The 26,141-nt window shown below is 45.0% G+C and overlaps 1 protein-coding gene across 1 annotated transcript in view; it reads right to left on the bottom strand.

Moving 5' to 3' along the window:
* The window catches only part of TNRC6C (trinucleotide repeat containing adaptor 6C), a 127,417-nt gene that overhangs the window by 19,633 nt on the left and 81,643 nt on the right, over positions 1 to 26,141 (bottom strand). Inside the window, exons 5-13 of the mRNA XM_059996999.1 lie at positions 21,638 to 24,241; positions 14,688 to 14,903; positions 12,669 to 12,835; positions 9,639 to 9,719; positions 8,302 to 8,359; positions 6,258 to 6,400; positions 4,499 to 4,648; positions 2,992 to 3,138; positions 883 to 1,002 (exon numbers count right to left, since the gene is read on the bottom strand). Coding sequence (XP_059852982.1) covers positions 883 to 1,002; positions 2,992 to 3,138; positions 4,499 to 4,648; positions 6,258 to 6,400; positions 8,302 to 8,359; positions 9,639 to 9,719; positions 12,669 to 12,835; positions 14,688 to 14,903; positions 21,638 to 24,241 — 3,686 coding nt within the window. The remainder of the gene's footprint in view (positions 1 to 882; positions 1,003 to 2,991; positions 3,139 to 4,498; positions 4,649 to 6,257; positions 6,401 to 8,301; positions 8,360 to 9,638; positions 9,720 to 12,668; positions 12,836 to 14,687; positions 14,904 to 21,637; positions 24,242 to 26,141) is intronic.

Here is a 26,141-nt window from a genome sequence, read left to right as displayed (position 1 = left end):
GCGGCTTGTCCTAGGTCACCCCCACCCCACCTGGCCACTACCTGGATCCAGACACCCAGACGGTCAGACGTGTGTCTAACAAACGCTGAAGGGTCAGGACTGAGAGCCCAGGGCTCCCCCGTAAGGAAAGGCTGACAGCATGGTTTTGTCTATTGGAGGCTTTTCTCCCTTCATGACTCCTGGTCATTTTCTAGGAGATGAAGCTGTTGGGCAAGACTTCTAAATAAATCAGGCGTCAACGTATTAAAGAAGGAAATAATATACCGGGCCCTTCAGGGAATACAAATTCAGGATGCACCTAGGGATACAATGCCATGGCATTTCATGGTAAAAACAGTAAGACTGTTGAAAACTAAAAATTCAACATATGTTAAACTGTAACACTTGCGAGAATTATTAGGCTACATCAGCCTTCCTCAAGAGGGATTCTGAGAAAATCAAGTCCTAATCTCTAAGGCATCTCATCTCCTGTATGTAACGAAGTAACTTCTGTCTTTTGTTTCTAGAATGCTATCTGTGTAGACCAACCTTGGAAGAATTTAGAGAACAATCATGAAATGATTTGTTGGGTTCTGTGGTTCAGATGAGAAAGGCTGGCTGAGAGCTAACAGACACCCTAACTGTCAGATCTGGAAGACTGTGATCACGAAAGGGCCACAGAATCCACAAAGCTTAGTGGACACACCCTTAAGGGAAGAACTTCCTAATTCCTTTAACAGTTTACAAACTTCGTGAACGTCTCAATGACATTCCCTGACGTGAAGAAAAGCGTTACGGCGACTGCTTTTCTTCAGTCGGCATGCATGTTGCTGGCACATCCCCGAGCTCACGGGGAGAAGGCTCTTCCTCTGTCCTAGAACCCGAGCAGATCTACCCACTCACCAGCTGCAGCTGATAGAGCTGGTTCAACATCGTCATATGCTGAGGATTAATTGGCGAGGTTAATAGTGCAGGGTTGAGACCAATGTTTTTTGCTGCAAACTGCAAAAGCTGTGCTTGAACCTGTTAACAAAAAATGCACCATTAGACATGGATTCTCTATTCAAACATTTACTTGTCCGGGCAGTTTTCTGAGATTCAAAACTGAGTAAATGACAGTTATATTTGTCTCAGTGAACTTCAAAAGCCATTAAAAAATTTACAGACATTTTAACATTAGTAGTTTACATGCTTTTGTGGATAATATGAAAGGAAGAAAGGAAGGAAGGGAGGGAGGGAGGTAAAGGCAGATGGCAAGAAAGAGATTTCTTCCTCCAAATATTTTAGTTACGAATTAACTTTCTAGGGCTCTGGGTTACTCCCATCGGTAACTGGTTTCACGTTCTGTCGAAATGAAGCTAAGTGGGCATCGTTTAAGGTGGGAGACAGCGAAGGCGTGGTCTCTGGGAGGAAGTTCGAGCCTCCTCAAAGGAGGCCAGTGTCTGCGTCTCACACAGGCGCCCTGGACTAGTCCCCGCAGGAGCTCAGCAGATGGCACCGCGGCCATCTGACCGGGGGGCCTTGTTCCAGGGCAGGCAGGGACCCCTTCTCAAGTTGACACGTTCGGGAAGTGGTCTCCCCCTGCTCGTGGGACCAGCCATTCCTCTCGGGGGGCCCGGCTGCCCAGCCTCCCATGTGGCACGTGCCCTGGTGTGGCCGGCCAGCCCTGACCGCAATGGTCAGCCTGCCTCCCTGCCCAACTGGCATTCACTGCTCTGAACCCTTCAGGGGCTTGGCACTGGCCAGCTCAGTGTTTTCCACGGCGTGCGCTGTACGTTTATCACAGCATTTACACAAGATGGTTTTAGGTAGAGCACAGAAGAGTATCTTTTACAGTCGTCTAACGTGTATTAGAAAAATGTTGCTTTTTCTCTTTACGACAGATATGTTCAGTTTTAAGAATAAATTTATCTAAATTAAGAAGGCAAGTCAACTTAAAGAAAACACATTATGTAACAGTCGTGGGAGGCACACAGATGAGTGACGTTCGGGACACGCTGGCTTGCTGTGTGTGGAAGGCTGCTCTGTCTCCAGGACCTGTCTCTGCTCCTGTGCCTTAGCTGGGGTGGCCATGTCACTAGGCTTGGGCAGTGGGACATGAGTGGAAGTGGTATGTCTCTCGCTTTCCCTCTGTCATTGGGCAACGGCCGAGGCAGAGCTGCTACTTTCTGCTCTGTTGCTTGGGGGCGAGTTACTTGTCTGTCTCGTCCGAGCATCTGTATTTCAGGGTGTCTTTGCTGTAGCAGCTTACAGTGTACCCTGTTTAATGCATTTTACTGTAGCAGCTTACAGTGTATCCTGTTTAATGCATTTCACTATTATTTCACCCAGATTTCAGCCATCTCAACTCAGTGCACAGATCTCTGGTCAAACAACTGTGGAGGAATAATTACTTCCAGCGAATTCTATGATTTACCATTTTAATCTATTACTGAATATTCTTTTAAGCGGTAAGGACTGTAACACTGTAATTAAAAACTCAGTCCAAAGTCAAAAATTATGGAAATGTTCTAAAAGTAAACAATATTAATATGAGAAAAAGCTGACATTATGCTTTAGAGCTATGCAAAACAATATCCTTTTCCTTGATTCTATTTGCTCTTTTGTTTTAAAACGATCTAATACTAAACTTAACTCAAAAGTCTGTGATATGGACACTATTATATATTGTCACATTTAGTTTGTCACTAAAGCATTACTCAGTCCTTCACTGCTTCTAAGAATTTTCTTTTATGTCCCAAGCAATTTCACTTGCCACTTTCCTCTCTCACCAATCTAGAAGAATTCAATGGGTTCATCCGAGTAATCTTCTCAAGACCAGGACGGAAGTCCCATCCCTGGCATGTGTCACCCGGCAACAGCACTCTGCCGGGAGGAGGCCCAGCCCTGGCCTGTGGGGCGGGGGCCCTGGGGGAGCAGCTCCGGAAATGCCTCCCAGGGCAGGAGGGTGGGATGGACAGGTTAACACTGCGGGCTGACTGGCTCTCAGTGTAGCGCGGACGCGGGTCTGACCTGAGGGGATAGAAACTGAGGCACTTGAGCACGGAGACTGGGCTGGGAGGAGCTCAGGGGCTGCACGGGCGGCTGTGGCGGCTGCTGCATGGTCCTCGCTGGGGCTGCTCCGCTGCTGCCAAACATGCCCAGGTTGCCACTCGGTGTCTGCAGGGAGGCGGAGGGCGCGTTACACAGTCGCCCGGGAGCCAGCGGGGGGCAAGGCTGCACCTGCTTCCTGCCGCTCTCAACGTGTACCAAAGGGAATGTTTAAGAAGTGCTGTCTAAACTGGGTACAGATGACAGGAGATCTGCCCGCAGAGCCTGCCTATGTCTTTAAATCACAGAAGCCGCCCACAGAGCCAGTTTTAGGTGCCCCCCAACAAGGCCGTCGTCTTCCAGGAAGCTATAATTACACAGAGCCAGGCACAGGGGCAGCAGGCACGGCTGTGTGGGCACCGTCTGTGCTGGGGTAAAGGGCATCATGTGTGGGGACCACTAACCTGGGAGAACAGGACATTTTCCAAAAGGAAATATAATTATGATTTCAACAAATCTGAAATTGAATACGTGAACAAGTCCAGGCAGTTAACTTTGTGTTAAATATAATAACTATATATTTGAGTGCTTCTTTCTACTCTCCTGACTGGGCATCTGATCCCCGGGGCCCGCCGGCCAGGCTGCTGACTTCCCGACCGCCGAAGAGCTGAAACTGGCACCGCAGCCCGGTGGGCAACAAGAGATGGCCAGGATCACGTGGATGGGGCACCACTGAGAACTGCCGCCGGCCACCCCAAATCTCACAGCATCGCTGGAAGAGAAGGCTCAGAGCTGTGTGATGTGAGCCTCCCCCAGGAGAAAATCAAGAAGAGCAGTTCTGTGGACGGGAAGAGCGTGACGCGCTTCCGTATCATTTCATTCCAGGGGAGAGAAGTGACACGAAGCGGCCGTCGATCAAAACCCCAGGTCCCTCCATTCAGGGACGTCTGAGGGTGACTTTCACCTCCCCCAAGAGTGTCAAAGGCAGGGAACAGTGCCAACATCACTCTCTGAAAACCACTGAGAACCTGCAAGAGATGTCACCTCTGTTCTGGGAAAAAGGGGAGAGTATGGTGTTTTCCTGCAGATCAATGCATTTAAGGTGTCGACTGTCAGGAGAGACAGGACGGCACTGCCTGGACCTGTGAACGCATCGGGCAGGTGAAGACGGCTCTGCGGTCCATGTCATTTAAAGTACTAGCAGTACGTTAGTACCAAGGGTGTTTTAGTTACATGTAAGAATAAATATAATTTTGAAGCATTTCCTATAACATGGTTAAATTTCAAGAACTGGATTCAATTCAGTTGAATTGAATCCAAGCAGTACATCACTTGGAAGGAAATCCTTATAATATTTCAGCTTCCTTTACATATTCAGTTATATTTTCAAATGCAGGCATTAATTAAAAATAAGAAGGTTTGCGTGTCAAACACATTTTCTGAAAGGCAAGTGAGAGAGACCATGGTGGCCATCTACCAACAGCCTTACCTGTCTAGAAGAATTCAAGTTTTGCATGCCCAGCCCTGAGGCAATCCCGCCCAGGGCCTGATTAGGGAGTGCACTGTTGGAAAGGGGGAGCTTCAGGCTTGGTGAAGGCAAAAATGGTGAAGTCGTGGGCTCTTCCACGAGGCCGCCATCCTGATTGGGGAAAGAAAGCGTGAGCTGTGTGCGGTGCCCGTCCGCACACAAAGCACAAGTTTCCCGGGACACAGAAAGGGATGCGGATGAACAAAGAATTAAAAGATCAAAAATGTGTGGACAGGAAAATGGAGAAATGGTCAAAAGGAAGAGGGGAAAAAGAAAAAAGAGAAACAGGATTAAGATGCTGTTTTCATTTTAACAATTATTTTACAAACACATATCAGCTTATAATATTCTCATCACTACTGACCCTGCCTACGGGTAGGAATCAGAAGAGAGACAAACACTGTAAAAAGTCTTACTTGGAAAACACTTTACAACCATTTTCAAATAAACAGGCTCCTTTTGAGAAGTTATTAGCAAGGTTCTAGGTATACATTAGGTTGAAATCTGCTGACATTCAAATGTTTTTGACCTACAAACAGCGATTTCATATGGTTTAACCTAATAATAAGGTAAATTATAAAACAGACAAAAATCTTGTTATTATTATTTTTTTACATTTATTGGGTGCCAGGTCCTTTGTAAATTTATCTCATCTAACTTCACAACAAACCTGCAGTATTTATTGATAGACTGATTGATTGCCATGCCATGTGACGTACAGGATCTTAGTTCCCTGACCAGGGAGCAAACTTGTGCCCCCTGCAGTGGAAGTGCAGAGTTTTAACCACTGGACCACTAGGGAAGTCCCCAAACCTGCAATATTATTTCACATTTTAAAGATACGGAAATAAGTCAGGGTCCCACAGTTAGCAAATAAAAATACAGGGTGTGGAGTTAAACTGGAATTTCAGATAAACTACTAATAATATCTGAGAATAAACATGCTCCAAAAATGATTCATTGTTGTCTGAAATTCCGATTTCTCTGGGCACAGTGGTGCCGGGTAAGGCGAGGACTCCACTGTGTGGAGTGCTGGCAGAGGACACTGCTAATCTGAGAACAGACGAACTCTCAGCTCTTCTCCTATGAGCTTGCTTTTAGTCTGTTTGTTTGCTTTAAACTTGTCCTTTCTTGCTTCCATTTTTTTTTCAAGGATGAACATTCTGATTGAGTTTAACGGGATGCTGTGTCCCCCCTCTGAGGTCACACCAATCTGGAGAGGGAGCATGACGATACTAAGGGGAATGAACTGGCGACTACACTTGTTGAAACATCTAAGGGGATTTTCCCACAGACCCCTGCGTGTTCTCTGAAGTAGAACATCCAAGCAAGGGCCATGAGACATGGGTGCCCATGCCTAACCACTTCTAGACCCTTTTTCCTGAGATTAGACATGTAATACATCATTTCCAGTGGGAAGAACTGTGCATATAAAGTAAGACCGTAAAACAGAAATTTGATGGACCCTCGTCTATTGGACAAATTGAAGCAGCCAAGCTCACCCGCTAACATGAAAATCAGTTTTCAATTTCAGTATTTTTATTCCTAGTCCCATCATATGAAATATAACACAACCTCTTTTGAGTTAAACATTCATATATATTAAAAAAATGGGTAAAAGTCACTTAAATATTATAGCCCAATAACTTTTTAATCCAACACAGTGAAAACGAAAAACACCTCTTGTTAAAAACAAACAAAAAGCCACCTAAACTCATACCTTGTCCAGGAAGGTGGGGCGGTCCGCGGAAGACTCTTTGGAGATCGGTGGGCGGCAGCCAAGGGGCTTGGTGACCATCCCATTGTAGTCGGTCACTCCCAGTCCACGCTTGTCCACGTCCACCTTCTTTTCCAGCAGAGCGCCTGGGGCAAAGCAGACAGAAGCAGCGCTTGAAACGAGACGCCTCAGAGGTCAGCTGCGAGTTCTGAGCACGGACGGGCACCAGCCTACCCCTCAGGGAAGGAGTTAAGACGCTCACCCCCAGAAAACAGGGGCCTCGGGTTGGCTCTGGACCCTGCTCCTCGTCCCTCGCAGCCACGCCGGCCACCTCTGCCACTGTGCGGATAGGCCCTTCCTCTCCCCCGGGACTTGTCGCCTCTTTTTCCAAAGAGGGCCCTTCCCTGGCTGCCCCGCCTCGTGGCCATCGATTTCCACCTGCTGAGTCCCTACTGGCTGTAAGGACCTGTCCGAATGTCCGGGATACAATACAACGCAAACCAGACAGAGTCTGTCCTTGTGCTCTTCCGATTCAGAGACTGGTGTTTGTTCCACTCCCTCTGACTCTGCGCCGCCTCACGGCTCTGAGGAGGCGGGACTAACTCCCTCCAGCTCACACCGATTCCCTGTGTCCCGGCAGCTTATACCACCCATTTGGCATTTGCATGTGATTATAAAGTTGATCCTCATTATTTGTGAATTCCGAGCTTGTGAATCCACCTACTTGCCTACATATACTTGTAGTCCCCAAATCAATAGTATGGCGCTTTTTGGTCATTTGTGGACACGTGGGGCGGTGAAGAATTTGAGCCCCCGACACACACATTCCCAGATCAGGCTCTCACAAAGCGACAGGTGTCCTTTTGTGGTGTACTTAGGGCTATCTCTGTGCTTTTTGTTGGTCATCGCAGTGGTCCCCATGGTCCCCAAGCCAATGTGCTGTCTAGTGTCCTAAGCGCAAGAAGGCTGCATGGTGCCTGCTTTGTTTAGCAGCTGCTGCAGCAGCGCTGCCCAGGCGGCTGAGTTCAGCTGATGAGCAGGGCAGTGCAGCCGGAACAGGGACAGAATGTCACCATCGTGTATAAGGCTGTGTGGGGGGAGCGAAAGTAATGTCTACAGTGTGAGATGAAGCTTCAGAAAAGATGGAAAGTGGCTAAATTTGTGGATTCACAAGATGATAACTTATTTAAAAAAAGCATAGCTCACGGCATTGGTGTGAGTCAAAAAGGGAACAAAATCTATGGTCACATTATCCAGGGTCAGGAGGATGTTCAACCCTTCGTAGCTAATGCTTTATTATAAAGAAATGTGGCACATAATTATTTGTGAGAAATACATATTAAATACGGTGTCTTTAAACAGAAACACACATAAAACGAGGTTACGTGTTGACTGGTTGACAAAAATGCTGTGGCCAGAGGCTCAGATGACCTCAACCCTGCATGTTCCCGAGGAGCAAGGGTTTAGTACTTCCTGATTCAGTGTCTGCAGGGACTTTATAGGACATAAGTACCACGAATGATGAGAATCAGCTGTATTTTACATGTAAACATTTAACGTAATTGATATTATTTTTAAAGCAATTCCAGAACTAGGGTTGCTTGTTCCTTGACAGTAACTCTCGTCTCTCAGCCAGCAGGCGATGCTCCCGTGGGGCCCTGAGCAAGCCCTGCCGGGCGCGGCACAAGAACAGCTCACTCAGCACCCAGTGAGGTGGGCACGTGGTCCCAGTGCCTTTCTCCAAGAGGGTCACTATCTCCCCACTCAAAATAGATGGAGATAGAAAAAATTCATCTATTTGTTGCAAAAATAATAATAATAAAAAAACCCAAAACAGAAAAAGCAAACGTAGTTCAATGTGGTGTTTGGCCATTTGTTCCCAGTGCCCACCAGTCCTGAGGGACCGGCCCCGTGGCAGGTGCACATCCTGTGGGTGGCCTTGTCTCCCCAGTGTGTATTCAACCATTAACCCATGACTCTGAACACCAAAACTCACAAATTGGTACCTTTAAAAAAAAGTGTGCTTTACGTGTGTCATCTTACTTACTCATGGCCTGGTCAAGATTCATATTATTACTCTTCAAGGCCTCTTCAGCTGGCTCTCTCTGTGGAGGGAAACAGAGTTTTCACTAGGACTGCGTGTTAACAAAAGGAAAAGCTTTGTAAAGAGCTCTATCACTATTAACTCAGGGAAGTGATTGATATTAACCTAGTATTGTTAGATTTTGGAACTAGAAATACTTTTCTTCCATGTGGTTAGAGAGAAATGTCTTAAAAATAAAAAATACTTGTAATAAGAAAATGTACTGAATTGATTTTTAGAGGGAAGAACTTGTATTTAACACTTTAAACCCCAAATGTCCAGTGCCAGGAGGGTCTTATTTCTGACTCTGTGGTTTAGCAGGGTGAAACCTCTCCCAGGGCAGCTGCAGGAAGTCACAGTAAGAGTCAGATTCTAGGCTCTGCTGTAAACTGCTTTTCACCAAAAGATGTAAAGACAACATAACACAAAACACGTAGGCCCGTTCTGACAATTCTCTCTCTGGTTGAAACAGACTAGTCTCGGTGGAGGCCAAAACCGAGCTGGGCGTGGTGTTGAAGCACTGCAGGCCAGTGTGGGCCTATCACCTCACCCGTGGGGAGGCTGGGCCCCCGGCCACGCCCGCACAGGGTCAGGGGCCTGCACCCCACGTGAAGTATGTGGTCCCCTGCTCCAGTCTGGGGCCACTCTAGACCCATCCTTTAGGGACATCTGCAGCAATCAAAAGGTAAACACTCATTTGAATAAAGATTTGGAAAGAAGACATTTGAAGGGGCTATGTGGCAGACACAGGAGGCACTGCTCATGGTCTGAACTCCTGCCACTGGCTCTTAGGGACTGAAGAGACCGGGAGGCATTTTCAGGAGAAGACCCTAAGATTTCCAACTCTCCCTACACACGACATGAAACTCAGGAAGCAAATAGGTCTGGTTAGGATTCTTCATCTGGACACGAGGGTTTAGCACTTTATACCAAGTTTTCTCTTGAGATCTTGGTCAACGTACTGCATAAACGAATGAAAACTCACTTTTAATTATAAATGAAAAGAAAATATAAAACTGTATAAACCAATGAAAATTAAAAATCACACATCATTTTTTATTCTAAGAAAAGGTTCTCACACCTTTCTTGATAGAAATGATGTGGATCTTTGCTGTAGTTCAAAGCAATGATCCCTAAGCAGACGCGCCCAGGTGAAAGGGGAATTTACGAGTTAGGATTTGCCAACAATCTCATCCCCCAAGTCTTCCTTCCGTGTTACACATGACAAAGGTGGGCAGGACACAACAGGGCCATGCAGGGCAGGACACATGGCGGGAGGAGTAAAGTAAGACGCCAGTCACCGGGAAGCCCATGTCTGTGAGTTGTTTGATCAGCCGGGTCATGATCCAGGCCTCGTCCTGCTTGCCAGATGTTTTCACGCCCTAGAACCAAGTGTGGGAAGGAGAAAGTCCATGAGCCACGCTTTAATGCACTTCTTCCAGAAGTGGGAGATGCCTAAAATTCACGTTGATTTACATGTCACAGTGTCTCTCTGCTACCGCTGAGCAATGCTGTGCTCCACATCGCCCCGACAGTATTCGGCGGCTCGTGCTATGAAATGCTTCAGGGTGCTTCTGAGGTTGGCACATGTGTGCAATTTATGGACTTAAAAAAGCAAGATAATTATTTCTTTTCTCCAGAGAATGAATTTAGTTCATCACAAATATGTACCGCTTCCATTATCAAATAATCATAATAAGTGCTCCCTTGAACATGACCCTATAATAACCATGTAAAATTTACTGAAAATTACATGGCTTTTGCCCTTTTATAAGCTTTATTCTAAAAGATGACAAAATACAGGGTGTTCATTCCAACAGAAAAGACAAGATGAAAGGGATCAAAAAAACCTATTAATTTTGTTAATTATTCATCGTTTATGGCCTGTAGGGTGGAGAAAAAAAATAAGTAGGGAAATGGCGGTGAGGGAGAGGATGAAGACAAAAGGAGGGAGTCCAGTAGAAAGGAAAGGGCAGCGAGACGGAGAGGGGGCAGCAGGCACCGCGGAAGGGCTGAGCGTCAAGATGTGACCCCTCAAGAATCTCCTGCTCTTCTGCGACGAGGGGGATGTAACAATGCGTCACTACCATACACAGTATTCCTCACAGTGCTTTCAAACCTGAGCCTGCCACAATCACAGGACAGCGCATGCGGGGTGACTGCAAACTAACAGGCTCACTTTCCTCAAGGAAGCGGCTTCTCTAGAGGTGATTTTAATCATTACTCTGTGGCCAGAGCCAGGTTTGCCAAGAATATACGATATTTTAACTTATCAATTTGGTGTTTCTGGTCCCATCATTAACAGGATTATTTGCCAGCCCGATTGTGAAAAGATTTAATTTGGAGTCTGCAATCATTTCTACTCTTTATGAGCAAAAAGCCGTGGTTTTAGTTTCTGGGTTCTGCTTACTGCTAACTGAATGGTTTTCAAATTGAAAAATTTTTGAACAGATAATACATTCACATGATTCAAAAGCAGAAAAAAGGGGCAAATGGAAGCATCTTCTTCCCGCCCCATGACCCGTCCGCTGAGTTCTTCTCTCCTTACTCATCCTTCCAGAGAATTTTAAATTCAACAGAGGCCGTTACGAGTACGTGTGTGCCTCACACTCACACACCCATCTTCTCTTCTCTTCCCCGTGCCCCCCAAAAGCGGGGTTGTGCTATACATATACTCTGTATCTTGCCTTTCACTTAGCAATATATTTCGTTGATCTTTTCATATCAGTGTTTAGTTTCTTTAAAAAAACTTTAGTTTTTCATAATACGGATGTAGCATAATTTAACTAGTTACCCCATCAATGTGCACTTAAGTTACTATTTTTTTGCTGTCCCTTGACAAGTAGAAGGTCTGTGTCAAAGTGCTGACGCATCTGTAATTTTGACAGATGACGCCACGCTGCCCTCCATTTGGGTTACACTAGTTTGCACTTCCACCAGCAACGTACGAGAGTGCTGGCTTTCCTACAGCTTTGCGAAGACAGCGTATTTTGGATTTCTGCTGGGCTGAGAGATGAAAAATGGCATTTCTTCATGTTGTTTAAATTGAATTCTCTTTCTGCAAGTCAGGTTGAATATCCTTTCGCACGTTTAACAGTGACTTGTGTTCCTTTTCCACGGATCGCCTGCTTACATTCTTCGCTATTTGTCTACTGGATTACCGGTGGGTTTTGTTTTTTAAAAAAAACCAGTTTCTAGGATCTTTCTCTATTTATCAGGAAGGTCAGTCTTCTCTATGACTTACAAACATTTTTTTCCAGTTTGTTATTTGTCTTTTGACTTTGATGATGAAATTTTCTATCAGGTATAGTTTTTATGTTTACTGAAGTTATAAGCCTTTCATTCCATGGCTTTTAGATTTTGGTCATAGTTAGAAAGGCCTCTTCCTCGCCAAGATAGTTTTTAAAATTCTTTTACATTTTTCTCTTTCATATTTGAATTTGCGATCTACTTGGAAGCTGTCTTGGTGCGCATCTGTGCTGTGGACCTCACTTGATTTCTTCTGGAGGCTGTGCATCTGGGTGCAGAGAACTGAGTCCCTGGGGAGTGCTCACACTTCCTGCTCCCAGGACCCTATTACCTCTCTTAAAAACCGAGGATCCTGGGCTTCCCTGGTGGCGCAGTGGTTGAGAGTCCGCCTGCCGAGGCAGGGGACACGGGTTCGTGCCCCGGTCCGGGAAGATCCCACATGCCGCGAAGCGGCTGGGCCCGTGAGCCATGGCTGCTGAGCCTGCGCGTCCGGAGCCTGTGCTCCGCAACGGGAGAGGCCACAACAGTGAGAGGCCCGCGTACCGCAAAAACAAAAACAAAAACAAAAACAAAAATAACCCGAGGATCCTAAAGAAGTTTTGTTTATATGGGTTGTATTTATTGATATTTACTGTATTAGAAATTAAAACTGATAAATTAAAAAAACTGTATTAATTTGTTTAAAGATAACCATAACAAAGCCATTATATGTTAATATAACAATGTTTTTTAATGGAAAATAATTATATTTTCTAAAACAAAAATTTTTAGTGAGAAGAGTGGCATTGTCGTACCTGACTGAACATCTCTCTACTGTCCGGCTTCACAGAAGCAGCTGGATTCACCCATCTGTCCTTGCCTTCGCTCTGCTGTGACAGCAATGGCATGTAGTCTCTGGAAAACCCCATTCTACGCTCGGCAGAGACCCGCCGAGAGGGCCTCAGGACCACCAGGGTCCTGAGAGCACTTTGAGAACCTCAGATCTCTCTGTCACTGTTACCTGGAGATACCACCTTGAAACTGAATGTTTTTAAGTACCACCACTGATTTTTAGAGTTTAGTTCCTTTAGTGTCGCACGCACCTTTTGGAGTCCTTTTTTGGGGGCGTTCCCCCAGGAACTGCAGGAGGAGGTGCTTTCTTGGGAAGCGGCGTTGTTCCACATGCCCCCATCCTCGTCTTCCCACTGACCGGCACCGAGGTTCGCATCGTCCCCGCCGCTGCCCCAGCCTTCTTGCATAGATTTTGAAGCTAGAAAGAGAGGGAACACGAACGTATCAGATTCACCATTCCCAAAGCAGACAATGGTGCCCTATAACATCATTTAGGGGGAGGCAGGACAAAAGGGGTGTACATAACCTACCTTTTACTACTTTGTTTCCCTTAGACCTAAGAATTTAATTTTCCCTACTAGAAATGTAATATACATGTATATATGTACCTATTTTTTTCTTCAAACTTCAGCTATTTGTAGGCTGTGCTGTTCCAAACTCCTTTAACCAACTAGAAGTCATTTCAAGGCATGGACATTCTAACAGTAAATCCTGGAGGCTACTGAAGGAGGCAATCTCTGCGTGATATGGAATGGCTGGTAAAATGCAGAGTCCTGCAAAACGTCACTATCCTCCCTGTCATGTGGTATGTCACGTGGACCAGTGCTCCCCCAACGCGACCACACCCGAGTTGCCAGGGGATCAGGAGAAATGCGGCAGGTCTGTGGTTGGCCCAACAGTCTGCGCTTTTGACAAGCTCCCAGGAGATGCTCCCAGAATGACAGGATGGAGACAGCTGAGGCTATAGGCAGAGGGAGTTTTACAAGTTGAATACTGAGTTTTGATTTCAGGATATTATCTTTCTCCTTTCTTAAAATACAAAGCAATTCTTGGTATAAAAGTTACCCCAGGGCTTCCCTGGTGGCGCAGTGGTTGAGAGTCTGCCTGCCGATGCAGGGGACATGGGTTTGTGCCCCGGTCTGGGAAAATCCCACATGCCGCGGAGCGGCCATACCGCAAAAAAAAGTTACCCCGAATTTTCACTTCCTGGGGAATCTGAAGAAGGACAAAGGTCAGGTGACAGTACTGTTACTAGAGTCCGTAAGACGATGAAGACATGAGGCTTACAAGGTGGACAGGCATATAATTAGGCCTCCAAGGACAAATTATTAAAAACAAATATACTATCTCAGTGCCTGAATTTAAATACCCAGGAGCTCCCCATCCTTTAGATGTATAACAAGAAGTAATATAAATGAAATAAATAATCCAGCAGAATGGTTGGTATACGGAGCGTACTATCCAGTGTTAACAACGTAACAAAATACTAAAACAATAAAGTTTCATTTTAAGATCTGAGACATTTAATGATGTCCAAAAAAACCACAAGAAACCTGAGCTTCTGCAGCCATGTGAACAATTAATTTTAATATCAGACTTAAATCAGCAAACATATTCATGCTCTTGTCGTAAGTATCACACTGCAAAACAGCCACACGTTACAGGATGCCACTTGGTAAACATGATCTGCTCATTTGTAAGGATGTACATTTTATACGTATACTTATTATACTTTCAGATAATGGGAGGAAAACACAGCATAGTTTTTCTCTTTAAGAAAAGAAAAAGAGAGAGAAGAAGCATAAACGCGAGAATCTAAAGCAGAATTTTGTTTACTTGAAAGCAAAGCAAGTGTCAGACTGCTGTTAAGTAATGTATGTTTCAAAACCTAATCTCAAAAAGCAAAATGGCCTGGCTTATCCGCCTTGCTCAGTGAAATAGCAAGTTTAAGTAGTTTGAACGGCAGGTAGCAGAACACTGCTGAAGAAGCGTGGAGGCCACTAACCAGCAAGCAGCTATGCTTTACTGCTCTGATCCTTGTATTTATTTTTTTGTAAAAAGGAGAACATGGACTTCTGTTAAAAGCTCCCTTGTGTTCTTGTATCAGACAGGGCAAATATTTCTTCATAGTTTTAGTTTAACGTTAGACTTAAAAATGAGGAAAGCGTCCTAAAACACTAATTCTTAAAATTCAATGAGAAGCATCCCTCTAAACAGACTACCCGGGTCCATCTCGAACCGGCCAACCCAGGGCAGGAAGCACGGCTCACCTGGTTTGCACAGGGTTGGGGCGGCAGCGGGGGCGCCGGCTCTTCCAAACGTCACCGCCGGCTCGGTGGGCTGGTCCCCCCATCCGCTGCCGCTGCTGGGCGGCTTGCCCCATGCTGCTGTGCCGTTATCAACCAGGGTAGAAGGGGAGGATGGCTCTCCCCAAGAGTTTTCAGCCTTTGAATGAACATTAGGCATTTCTCCCCAGCCTGACGAAACTGAAAAGGGCACCAGGGGAGAGAGAAAACAATAAAAATGAAACAGAGAGAGAAAGTAAAAATGGTAATTTCAAGTTCAAAATAATTTTGAGATAATCTATCTTTAGGATGGCTTTTAGTAGAAAGCGAAAAGGAGACAATATTGAATCTAATCAGATTTGTTCAGTTTTTTTTTAAGCTGCATTTTTCTCACTCCTGACCCCTACCCACTTAAAAGTCCATTATATTAAAAACTATTCAATTCACAGTATTTGCAACATGATAGAGTTTAAAAGAATAGTTTAAAAACTAAAGTTTAAGAAGTAGCTCTTTTACTTCTGGTATTATACATAACAACCTAAAAGAAATTTCATGTTACATTAATCTCTTATAAAAAAATTTACAAGTGGCAAATATACACTGAAATTTATTTTTGCTTATCTTTTGACCAACCATCAAGGACATATATCTGGGCAAAGAAATGAGAAGATGGCAGATTAGACATGTACAAATAAAGTAATAATAGAGAACCCAGACAATTCTCAGGTACCAGCAGTGGGCTGAGAAAGAGCTGAGGCATTCATCTTTAAAGACGGGAACAGAGTGGAGGAATTATGGATAAGCGTGGTTCCAACAAACACACTGATTGCAAGTATTTTTTGCAAGAATTTTTCAGAATTCTTCTTTCATTCCTCCACCCAGTCCTGTTGCCATAGCGCCCTGATCTGGGACTGGGATGCAATGAAACTAGATGAGGGTCCCTAATGAATCCAGAAGGCTATGGCATCACTATCTACAGGCACAGAAGCGGCCACGAGACCAGGCAACAGTAAGGATCTCCCCACCTTCTTTATACTTTAGTAAGAAAAACATTTTATGTTATATATGCAAACTTCACTTTTTCCGAATCAATCCAAATTCTGATCTTTTTGCTTTTGCCCATAAGCTCACTTGACACTACTGATAGTCACAATGACAGGTCATATCACTTGTAGTCTTCATACAGATAGAGCTTCTCGGAGACAGAACTGTGAATGTTTTAAATACTAACTGAAGAATAGAAAGCATAAAATACAAGTAGCCAACCACAAATTTTAAGTTATTTGGTTAAAATATGGATAGTACCATCTCCATTATGAAATTTATTAATTTTCTGACCAGAAACAGCATGTGATCAGCTCCCATGATGCTTTACTCTAATAAAATGCAATAATATTGATTCACAATAAAAGTACATGCAACCTATGAATCATTTCAAACTACAAGCTCTATGCTGAGCAATATATTATGTAAACTATTACCAATATCAGGGAAGTTAGCCCTAATTGCTGTTGTCGGCAATTGCTAACTGTAATGTTACCTATAATTACACATAAAACAATAATGCATTTTGGGAGAAGGAGTTTTACAAATCGAAGGGACAAAATTAAATTAGGAAAATTAACACAGATGACAAAAATTATGGAAGTTTGGGGAAGATAAAATAATACAGGTGTTGCTAAAGGCCAATCAGCTATAAAAATATTGATTTACTGTTGGTAATTAAATAACAAACTCACCTAAAATCTGTCTGTCACCCTTATACTGCCATCTCTTTGAAATACAGTACTACAAATTATTTAATTAAGTCAAAACTAAGAATAAGTGTTAAAACCCTGGTAATTATAGTTAAAGAGGTTTTAATTCCTGAGAAAGCAGCAGGAATGTCTACAGAGTATTTTTATATGGAAGGCAAAGGGTCTGCAAGCGGCAGGTTCTAAAACCTTAGAAATAAATGGAAGAAAAGCAAGAAAACAACATTTCCAGTTTACGTTGCTCTCTGGCAAGAAAATAATTTACCTACAAGGCCAAACTAACATACACATCAGAATGAGTGCACCACCTGACAACCGAGAGCCTCTGGAAGAGATGCTAAAAACCCAGGCACACCAGAACGTTTTGATGCAAAGCAAATATTTTCGGTAGCTAGGAGATAATTTTAAATACATACTACTAAAATAAATACGCTCTCCACTTTTAATGTTTATTGCTCAAGTGAATTTGGTATCCCTGTTGTTAATAATTTTATAGAAGTTCTTTTAAAGTTGGGCTTAATGAGGCTGAACAAATTTCTATCTTGCATCAAAACATTGATATTAAAGTTTTAAAAGATGGTCCATGGGATACAGGAGTCATTACCCTCCCAACCTCCCCCTTTTTTTTTTGGCCACACCGCATGCGGGATCTTAGTTCCCTGACCAGGGATCGAACCCATGCCCCCTGCAGTGGAAGCACAGTCTTTAACCAGAGAAGTCCCAATTATCTCCCTTCTTCAACTGAACAAACACAGTGCTGGGAATAAAATAACAACAGCAATGAGATGCTACCAGAATATGTAGTTTTCAGTCCATTTTAAATATACAGTAAGTCCCCTACATACGAACGAGTTACGTTCCGAGAGTGCGTTTGTAAGTCCAATTTGTTCGTAAGTTCAACAAAGTTAGCCTAGGTACCCAATTAACACAATCAGCTATATAGTACTCTACTGTAATAGGTTTATAATACTTTTCACACAAATAATACATAAAAAACACGGAAAAAGAAAACATTTTTAATCTTACAGTTCAGTACCTTGAAAAGTACAGTAGTACCAGTACAACAGCTGGCATACAGTACAAGGGGCTGGCATCGAGTGAACAGGCAAGAAGCGTTACTGACTGGAGGAGGGAGAGGAGGTGGGAGATGGTAGAGCTGAAGGATCGTCAGCAACAGGAGACAGAGGGCAAGCTGCACTTTCACTCACTCATCCTGGGCTTGAAATAAAGATACTGTACCACTGTACTCTATACAGCACTGTACAGTACAGTACACAAAAGCACAACCACTTGTAGAGGATGCGTGCACGTGACAATGTACGCCAGACATGTTGTTACCGAACCCAGGTCCGGCTGCTTGCCACTCAAAAGCCAATAAAGAGGCCAGGTTGGTGCAAATGAAAGTTTGCTTTATTTTGGATGCTGGCGACAAGCGGGGAGGGTGGGGAGGGCGGACGCCTGTCCAAAGGCCGACTCCCCCCTCCCCCGACAATCAGGGGGCAACAGCTTTTAGAGACAGAGGGAGGGGGCTACATGTAGAAACAATACAGTCAGCCTGACAGGCATCTTGAAATTGGTCATCAGTGGTCTGACCAGAGTCATCTGGATTGCTTTAGGTACAGTTAATCTTCAGTTCCAGGGTCTGTTCGTTTCCATTTCCTTGAGGCCAGTTCTTGGAATTGTGGCAGCTTATGTCATGGCTACAGCCTGCTCATCATGTAGATAACTTCTGCCACCTGGTGTGGGTTTCACTATCTATAAGACAGCTCACAGGATACGGCTCAGAATACTATCTACAGCCACTGGGGAGGAAATAAAGGTCCTTGACTATGTTTACTGACTAAACTATTATTATCTGGTCTCCTCTGTTTTCCTTTGTTTCTGCATTTTCTCACTTCTCTGATTAAACTAATTCTTTGGCCGAAGTTTTTGCACAGACAAAAGGCAGGCTGAGGACATGGTGGGAGGGGGCAAGGACCCTAGGGTCCTGTTCCGTTTCAATGTGAACTAACTAATGTGATTGGACGTGTGAACGCACATTCACATCTTTGAAAGTTCGCAACTTGAAGGTTGGTATGTAGGGGACTTACTGTACATTCTTTATCTTTCTATCAGAACGGAGAAAGGTGTGCCCAAGGTGCAGGCCCAGAAGTGCCCAAGTGCTGCAGGCCCAGAAGACTGGCGTGAAAATGAGCACAGAGCAGATAAGAGCCCAGGAAACAGAACCTAGAGAAAGAGAATCTTCACCCGACTCAAAGATTCTCATCCTAAGCACTACAGATAGTTAAGCTGGGAGGTGGCATTCATTCGTTATTCTGTGAAATAAGAAATCAACGCTAGCTTGTTCCACGGATGCTACTTAGAGAGTTCTACAAGTGTGACAGGCACTCCTTTTGGGGAAGAAAGGTTCAGTTAAAAAGTGACCAATTACAATTAAGTGAAGGAAAAATAAAGAACTGAAAATTTAATTGATTAGGCATTTGAGCGCTTGCTATGTGCTTGGTATTTTTAGGTACTAACTTAAGTATTAATGAGATGGGAGTTTGTTCATAATGATGGCACGTAAGCCTAATGTAAATTTATTACAATGCTTGGATGGCTACTGGCTACTGGCAATTTTTCTTATTTACTGCAGCAACAATTAATTTTTCACATTTGAAATCAAGATAGGTACTTAGAGTGAAGCTTTATGTGGAAGAGTTTGCTCAGTCAGATGCAAAGCATCCCATAATTTTTAGAACGCCCTGTTTCTCGGGCATTTATTTGACACTTCTGTTCCAAAAACAGGGGAGTCTATCTGAGGGTTACAGATAAGGGTCCTTTTTAAAGCTGACCACGTGGTCTCAAGTTGCACAACAGCCTCTTAGGAAGAGCTGCCTTTGCCCGTCTTACTGGGTCATCACAGAGGGTAGGTATCAGAAACAGAAAAATAGGTTTTTATTTTAGTGCATTAATACCGATTTTAAATGGGCTAACTCTTTCTTACTGATATGCTGTGTAGCGGGGCAAATGGCATCTTTGTCTCATTTTTCTATTCATTTTGAACTGAAGGTACCTAAAGTGAAAACCTTCACGTGTATCCGCAGGACCTGCACTGACAGGCATCTTCTCCTACTTCTTGAGCAGGACTTCTGATTCCCTGGTCCTCCTTCACGTCCAGCCCGACTTACCAAGTCCCTCAACACACATGAAAGTATAAACAGCCTAACCAAACTGAAACCCAAGAAAAATCTCATACCCACACAAAGCATTGATTGCTCACAGCTCATTCCTCTTTCAGTAACTACTGCGTGGTGCTTAAAATAGAATTCCTCTGGCTGGAGGGGTCGGTGAGATCGATTTCTGAGGTTATGGTGTGAAAATAGTCACGCTCTAACAGCATCTTGCTGATTCACTCCATCTGCAGGTGACTCTACTTTTGAGTATCATTTTTATACCAAAGGATGATGAAAGAGCAACTGAGCTTCTAGGACAGGGCGGCTTGCAGGCAGGACAATGTCCTCCAGCTTCTGCTCTAAGGAGACTTAGAGAAACCGCACATGTGTTTTATCTACCTAGCGAGAGGATTCCCAAATCCAATTTCTTCCAAGTTTTAGTTCATCGAATGGGTGATACGCTTCTTCCATGATTAACTCACACAATCTCTGCCTTTGGTTATGTTTGTGCCAGAAAACTAAACGATAAAGCAAATATAATATCATTAGAATAAGAATACAATGCAAAGGCAAGTCTGCTTCTGGCTGGGGCCTCCTCCAACCTCATGAGACAGCTACAGGGATTACCACCGGCACAGCTGAACGCCTGGCCAAGGGTGATGAGACCCATTTCCGAGGAGCTGAGGAGAATAGGTAGATAGGTACGTAGAATACGGATTACAAAATGTTCTGGAATAGGAGCGACATTAGCAGTATTCTTCTGGTTTTCTGATTGACATGTGGCACTATGTTTCACTTCCATCCACCGTGGGAGGACACAGCCCTAGGCAAGATATCATGACCCCACCATGTCACTGGTTTCACTCAGATCAAGCCTCTAATGGCCTTCATATTTGACTCTAAATTAACTGGGTAGTTATCGCTCTAACCCCTCACCCCCCCGCCTCCCAATCCCTCTCAAATTATCTGTACGTCTTAATGAAACCTGACAAAGTTCAGGGGTGAAAGAAACCGTCTCTGGAGATTCTCCCTTAATCTCATTGCTAGATTCAGAGTTTACTGTGAAGATGTTATTCATCAAATGTTTTATTAATTAATATTCAATGTTCTCCTGTGTCTGCACATAGATTTTTAAGTGTCCCAGAGTGTTTATTTCTAAGTGCACGAGATAATCGGGCTGTACTTCAGGAGCTGCTTTCACTTCCTTAGAAACGTAAGTAAGGGCTACGCTTGCAGGTCTGGCTCAGACTTACCCCAGGCCTCCGGGCAGAGCTGAGGCGGCGGCTCTGCTCCAAGCCAGCTGACACCACTTCACACCCTCCACCGCCAGTGAGACCCCGAGTCTGAGAAGGACTGGGAAGGGCAGCTTACCATCTCTGATCAAAAGGCAGGCATGGGGTATTTCTCTAGATTATTACTGTACTGTGTTCCAGCTCCAGAATGGGTTTGAACCTCCAGACCAATGACACTAGCAATCTCTCAGGTTGGTATCCCCCAGTCCCCAAGCTCCCGGGTAATTCTAACGAAAGTCCTCTGGTGTTGAGAACCAGTGGTTTATCTCATAAGGAAGTGAAGACTTGGGACTTCCCTGGCAGTCCAATGGTTAACACTCTGAGCTTCCACTGCAGGGGGCACACATTCGATCCCTGGTCGGGGAACTAAGATCCCACATGCCGTGCAGCGAGGCCAAAAAAAAACCACAAAAAACAAAAAAGACTTTGTAATAAGTAAACACAAACTAACATAATGGTCCTCAATCTTTCCTAAGAGGACGTATTTCTTCTTTCCTCTCCTTTCTTTTGAAGGTGCTTAATGTTTTTTTTTTTCTTGAATCAAAAGCTATCAGAGAATCCTACTTAACTTTCTTCTCTTTGGGTGACATTCAATACGATATTGTAAGGTGAAGGGCACTAAAATCAGTTTAATGTTATTTGCTACAAAAACACTAGTCGAGTATGTGTGCAAATGTAATGAGAATAAACATTTTTTTCTTTGCCTCTAAAGGAACACACAGCCCCCCACGTACCTGGACCGAGCAGTGGCGATCGGTTCAGCTGGGCGCTGGCCTGGTGCGTCGGGGGCGCCTCGGCCACGTTTGCGTTGGTGCTCGCGGTGGTGGTGCTGGTGCTGGTGGTGGTGCTGACCGAGGCACTGCTCTGGATGCCCGGGTTGTTTCTGTCCCACATGTTTACAGTTTTATTGTTGTAGTTGCTCGGGTCGCCCCAAGCTGAGGTACCGTCATCAATTTCCATTTTGCGTCGAATAGATGGCGGGGAAGGTTCCTCCCAGCCCGTGGCCTCACTGCTGTCCTTCTGTTTGACAGGGACCGGCCCCCCAATCCACCCTGTTCCTGTCTGTTTAACGGAAGTGGCTCCTCCCCAGTTACTCGCGCTGCTGTCTTGGGGTTTGCTCGCCCAGTTCTGTTGCGGGCCAGGCTTTAAAGACTCTCCCCAGCTTGTCCCTGGATTCACCTTTGCATTTGTGCCATTGCCCCAGCCACTGGTCCCAGACCTTGGAGCCTCGTTCCAGCCAGACCCTGATCGATTACCGTCAGCATCCCATCCAGAGCCGTTTTTTTTCCCATCCCCCAAGTGTCCGAGGACAGAAGACGAGTCTGCCCAGTCTCCCCCTCCTGCGCTCCAGGCGGGATTCGCTTTGTGTCCGTCTCCCCAGTTCTGAGCTCTGGGTTTTTGAGGCTCACCCCAGGTGGGCGACTTGTCCTCCTGATTTACGGTCCCACTCCAAGCGTGGCCACTCTTGGCCGCAGCAGCATTACTAACAGCAGTAGAGCTTATCGTGTCCCCCCAAACCCCGGGGCCATTTGGCGCTTTGCTGCTGCTGTCTCCCCAACCTGTGTTTGCTGGCGCAGCAGCAGGTGGTGAGCTGACCCACCCCGTTACTGAAGAGGTATTTGTACTGTTCATGATGGACCCATCGTTCTTCCCCCCTGAGTTTGAAAGCTGAGTAGCTGCGCAACCCCAGGCCTCTGTCCCATTGTCATTCTTTCTCTCAGACCTTGGGGATTCTTCAAATTCCCAGGCAGTGTTTTGCTTTACTGGAGTCTGTCCCCAACCAGTATTAGACAGAACTCTTGGGTCAAGATCGTTCCTTGGCAATTGGATGTGCCCTTGGTCTAGAATCCCTTTGTCTCGCCTGCGGCCTTCTGTTCCTTCCCTCCCAGCGCTTCCTTCGTTGTGGCTGCCAGAACCGTCGCTGCTTCCTTCACTTGCTGTCGTTCCAGAAGATGCAGCTTTGGCCCAAGAGTTCGTGTGTTCGCTGCCAGGCTGCGTGGCAGGATTCTGGCTGCCGACACTAGGACTCTCCCACCCTGTTGATCCTTTCCCATTGATGTCGCTACTGGAATGCTGGTTTGGGGGCTTTCCCCAGTCCCCGTTCACCCCGTTAGAGGGGCTTCGGCTGGGGTGGCCCCAAGCTCCCGAATGGAGGTTACCGACGCCATGGTTGCCACTGCCCCGCCCCCAGGCGAGGATGCCAGGACCGGCAGGAGGTCCCGAATCCCATGCGTTCCCTCCGTTTCCCTCCTTGTGCACAGCACTGCTGGAGCCATTCTGCTTAGCACTTGATGCTGAGTTCACAGTGTCGCCATTCCCCTGATTGAACCCAGAATTGCTATTTCCTGTGGCAGGGTTACCTGGGGACAGTCCCCACACAGAACTGCTGATTCCTTCGCTGCCACCCCCACTGACTTGAGAAACTGATGATCCGTTAGCACCAGGAAGGCCTTGCAAGTGGGGCGGGATGATGGCCCCCATACCAACAGCCATGCCCCAGTTTGGCAGTCCGTTTGTCTGCACTGCATTGATAGGGTTTGGTGAAGAGTTCAGGGGGTTAGTGTTATTTGGTCCATCAGTGTTAAGGTTCTGAGGTTGTACGCTGAAAGACACATTCTGAGAAGTGGACGTTTGTGGTTCTGTGCTCTCTTGCGGCAGCAAGTTTCCCCAAGCACCTAAAGTGCCCGCTGGGTTCCCATTCTGGTTGCCCATGTTTTGACCTATGGCACTGACTGGACTGCAAATACTGGAAGGGTTGCCTGTCGCCACAGTTCCTTCATGTCCAAGTACAGGCCAGGCAGCTGGGTTGGCATTGGGATTAAGGTTAAGATTAATGCCAGCATTGGAGTTGGAAGCACCCCAGCAATTCTGACTTCTCCCATCTCCGATCATGTTGTCCATCTTTCCATCCCCACCACTGAGGGAGCAGTGAGCCAGGCCGGAGCTGGAGCCCGTGGCTACGCCCCACACTCTGGCTGCATTTCCATTACCGTTTGCTCCCCCCGCCCCAAGGGCACTCTGATTAGAAGGGCTTTGGACGAGTGCGCCGTTGGTGCCATTGTTGCCGCTCGTCTTCTTGGTGTGTCCCGTGAAGCTGCCCTGGGCACTCCCTGTAGCCATGCTACTGTTCTCTGAGCCACAGCTGGAGGTACAGTCAGTGTCTGTCGTACATTCTGAGGCAGATTCAGCCTCTGTTCCCGTGATGGAAGGCCACGCCTCCTTATCGGTCCTGTCTATTATCACTTTATCCCAGCTGCCGTTGGCTTCGCTCCTGTAAGTGGGCTGCTGTCCCCAGTGGGAACTTTCATAATGCTCTGCCAGCCCGCTGTGGCCGATTTCTGCAAAAGATGAAACAGGTTCAAAGTTAGATTCTCCTCCCACTTATCGGTGAATCAACTGTTAAAACTAGTCTTTGGGGGAAGCTCTTTATTTCGAGTTTTCAATTCTGAATGACAAATACTAAAAAATGACTTCAAGAAAAAAGTTATTTGTCTTCTAAGTAGCTCCCATTCAAAAAAGAGTTAATGCTTCTAAAATTACTTTAATTCTTACCACTACACCATAGTATTGAGAAGATTCACAATGCACATTAGCACAGGAGCATCTGGGAAAGCGTTTGTAGTAAAGAAAGTGGCTTAACTGGAAGCAGTTTGGAATCTATGCGACTATGCAACACCTGTGAACACTCAGCTTCTGGGAAACGCTGGCTACAACGCTGAAGCTCGCCTGGATGCTGGGTGCAATGTGCAGTTCTTTTCAAGACTTCTAATGAGTCACAGTATTAGATAGAAGTTACACAGCCCATTTGGTAGAAAAGAATTGTAAATCTCCCGCAGAATCATATAACAGAACCAATATTTGGGGGGTGGGGGATGGAGGGAGAGAGAGAGAAGTGGTTTTAGAAAATGATCTCTCATGTTATCAAGGGTACAAGAGTTAGAACGATTTGATTACATTTATACTACTTTATCTGTTATTACCAGTGATTATGGTTTATCCTGGTTTCCTGTGCATTAATAAAAAATATTCTCAGCGCTATATCTGGTATCTTCTCGGATCTCTATGGATTCCTTCTACAGTTGCTTTCTACTTCCTTAATTTAGTCTTTTCTTTGGAGATCCCCAGAATAACTTTATACGATATCTTCTATAGTATTTATATCTTTTCACTCTTATGATCCTTTTAAAGAAGCTAGCATTTGGTATCTGTTATTTACCTCCTTTAATTTCCTAATTTTTGGGGTATTTCTAACATTGCAATCAAACTTATATTCCAACGAATTTTCCAATAGACTTTATTCGAAGTATGCATCACTCAAGACCTCACACAGTTTAGAAATCGTTGACAGTTTCTTTAAATAGTATGATATACAGATAATTGCAATTAAATATTTCTTCTCTTTTAGAACACTTTCATTATTATGTTCTCTGCAAATTAATTTCAACAAGAAATATCTTACTCATGGACAGTAAAACTGGGTTCCCCCCCGCAATCTCTTTTATAGTTTGATGGAGCTAAAAGAGGAAGTATTCAAAGAATTATCACCATCACTAGAAAGAACATACCAAAACTAACTTCAACCTTAAAAAAAAAAACCCAAACAAATGACTTTTGTTGCCTGATTTAAAAGGAATGTAATGAATTTATCAGCTCCACGCTCTAACCAACTGAGCTAACTGGCCGCGACTAAAAGGAATGTAATGAATTTAGAATGATGGTCTAGGTGATTCTAAAGTAGGCAGGTAGGGACTTCCCTGGCAGTCCAGTGATTAAGGTTCCATGTTCCCAGTGCCAGGGGCACGGGTTCAATCCCTGGTAGGGGAACTAAGATCCCATGTGCTGCATGGCGTGGTCAAAAAAAAAAAATCAACTGTGTCGCTTGTAAGAGGTTTTTATTCTTCTTTTAAAAAAATGTTTGGCAGCATTGGGTCTTCGTTGCTGCGCACAGGCTTTCTCTAGTTGCGGCGAGTGTGGGCTTCTCACTGCGGTGGCTTCTCTTGCTGCAGAGCACGGGCTCTAGGCGCGTGGGCTTCAGTAGTTGTGGCGCACGGGCTTAGTTGCTCCGAGGCATGTGGGATCTTCCCAGACCAGGGCTCGAACCTATGTCCCCTGCATTGGTAGGCAGATTCTTAACCACTGCGCAACCTGGGAAATCCGAGGCTTTTGTTCTTAAGAAAATAAAGAAGTAAATATTAAAAAAAAAAAGTAGGCAGGTAATTCCAGGTGAAAACTACAAAG

Source organism: Delphinus delphis, chromosome 19, assembly GCF_949987515.2.
Source record: "Delphinus delphis chromosome 19, mDelDel1.2, whole genome shotgun sequence".
NCBI classification, from domain to species: domain Eukaryota; kingdom Metazoa; phylum Chordata; class Mammalia; order Artiodactyla; family Delphinidae; genus Delphinus; species Delphinus delphis.
Note: the sequence above shows the minus strand (reverse complement) of the source record. Positions and strands in the feature narration are given on the sequence as shown.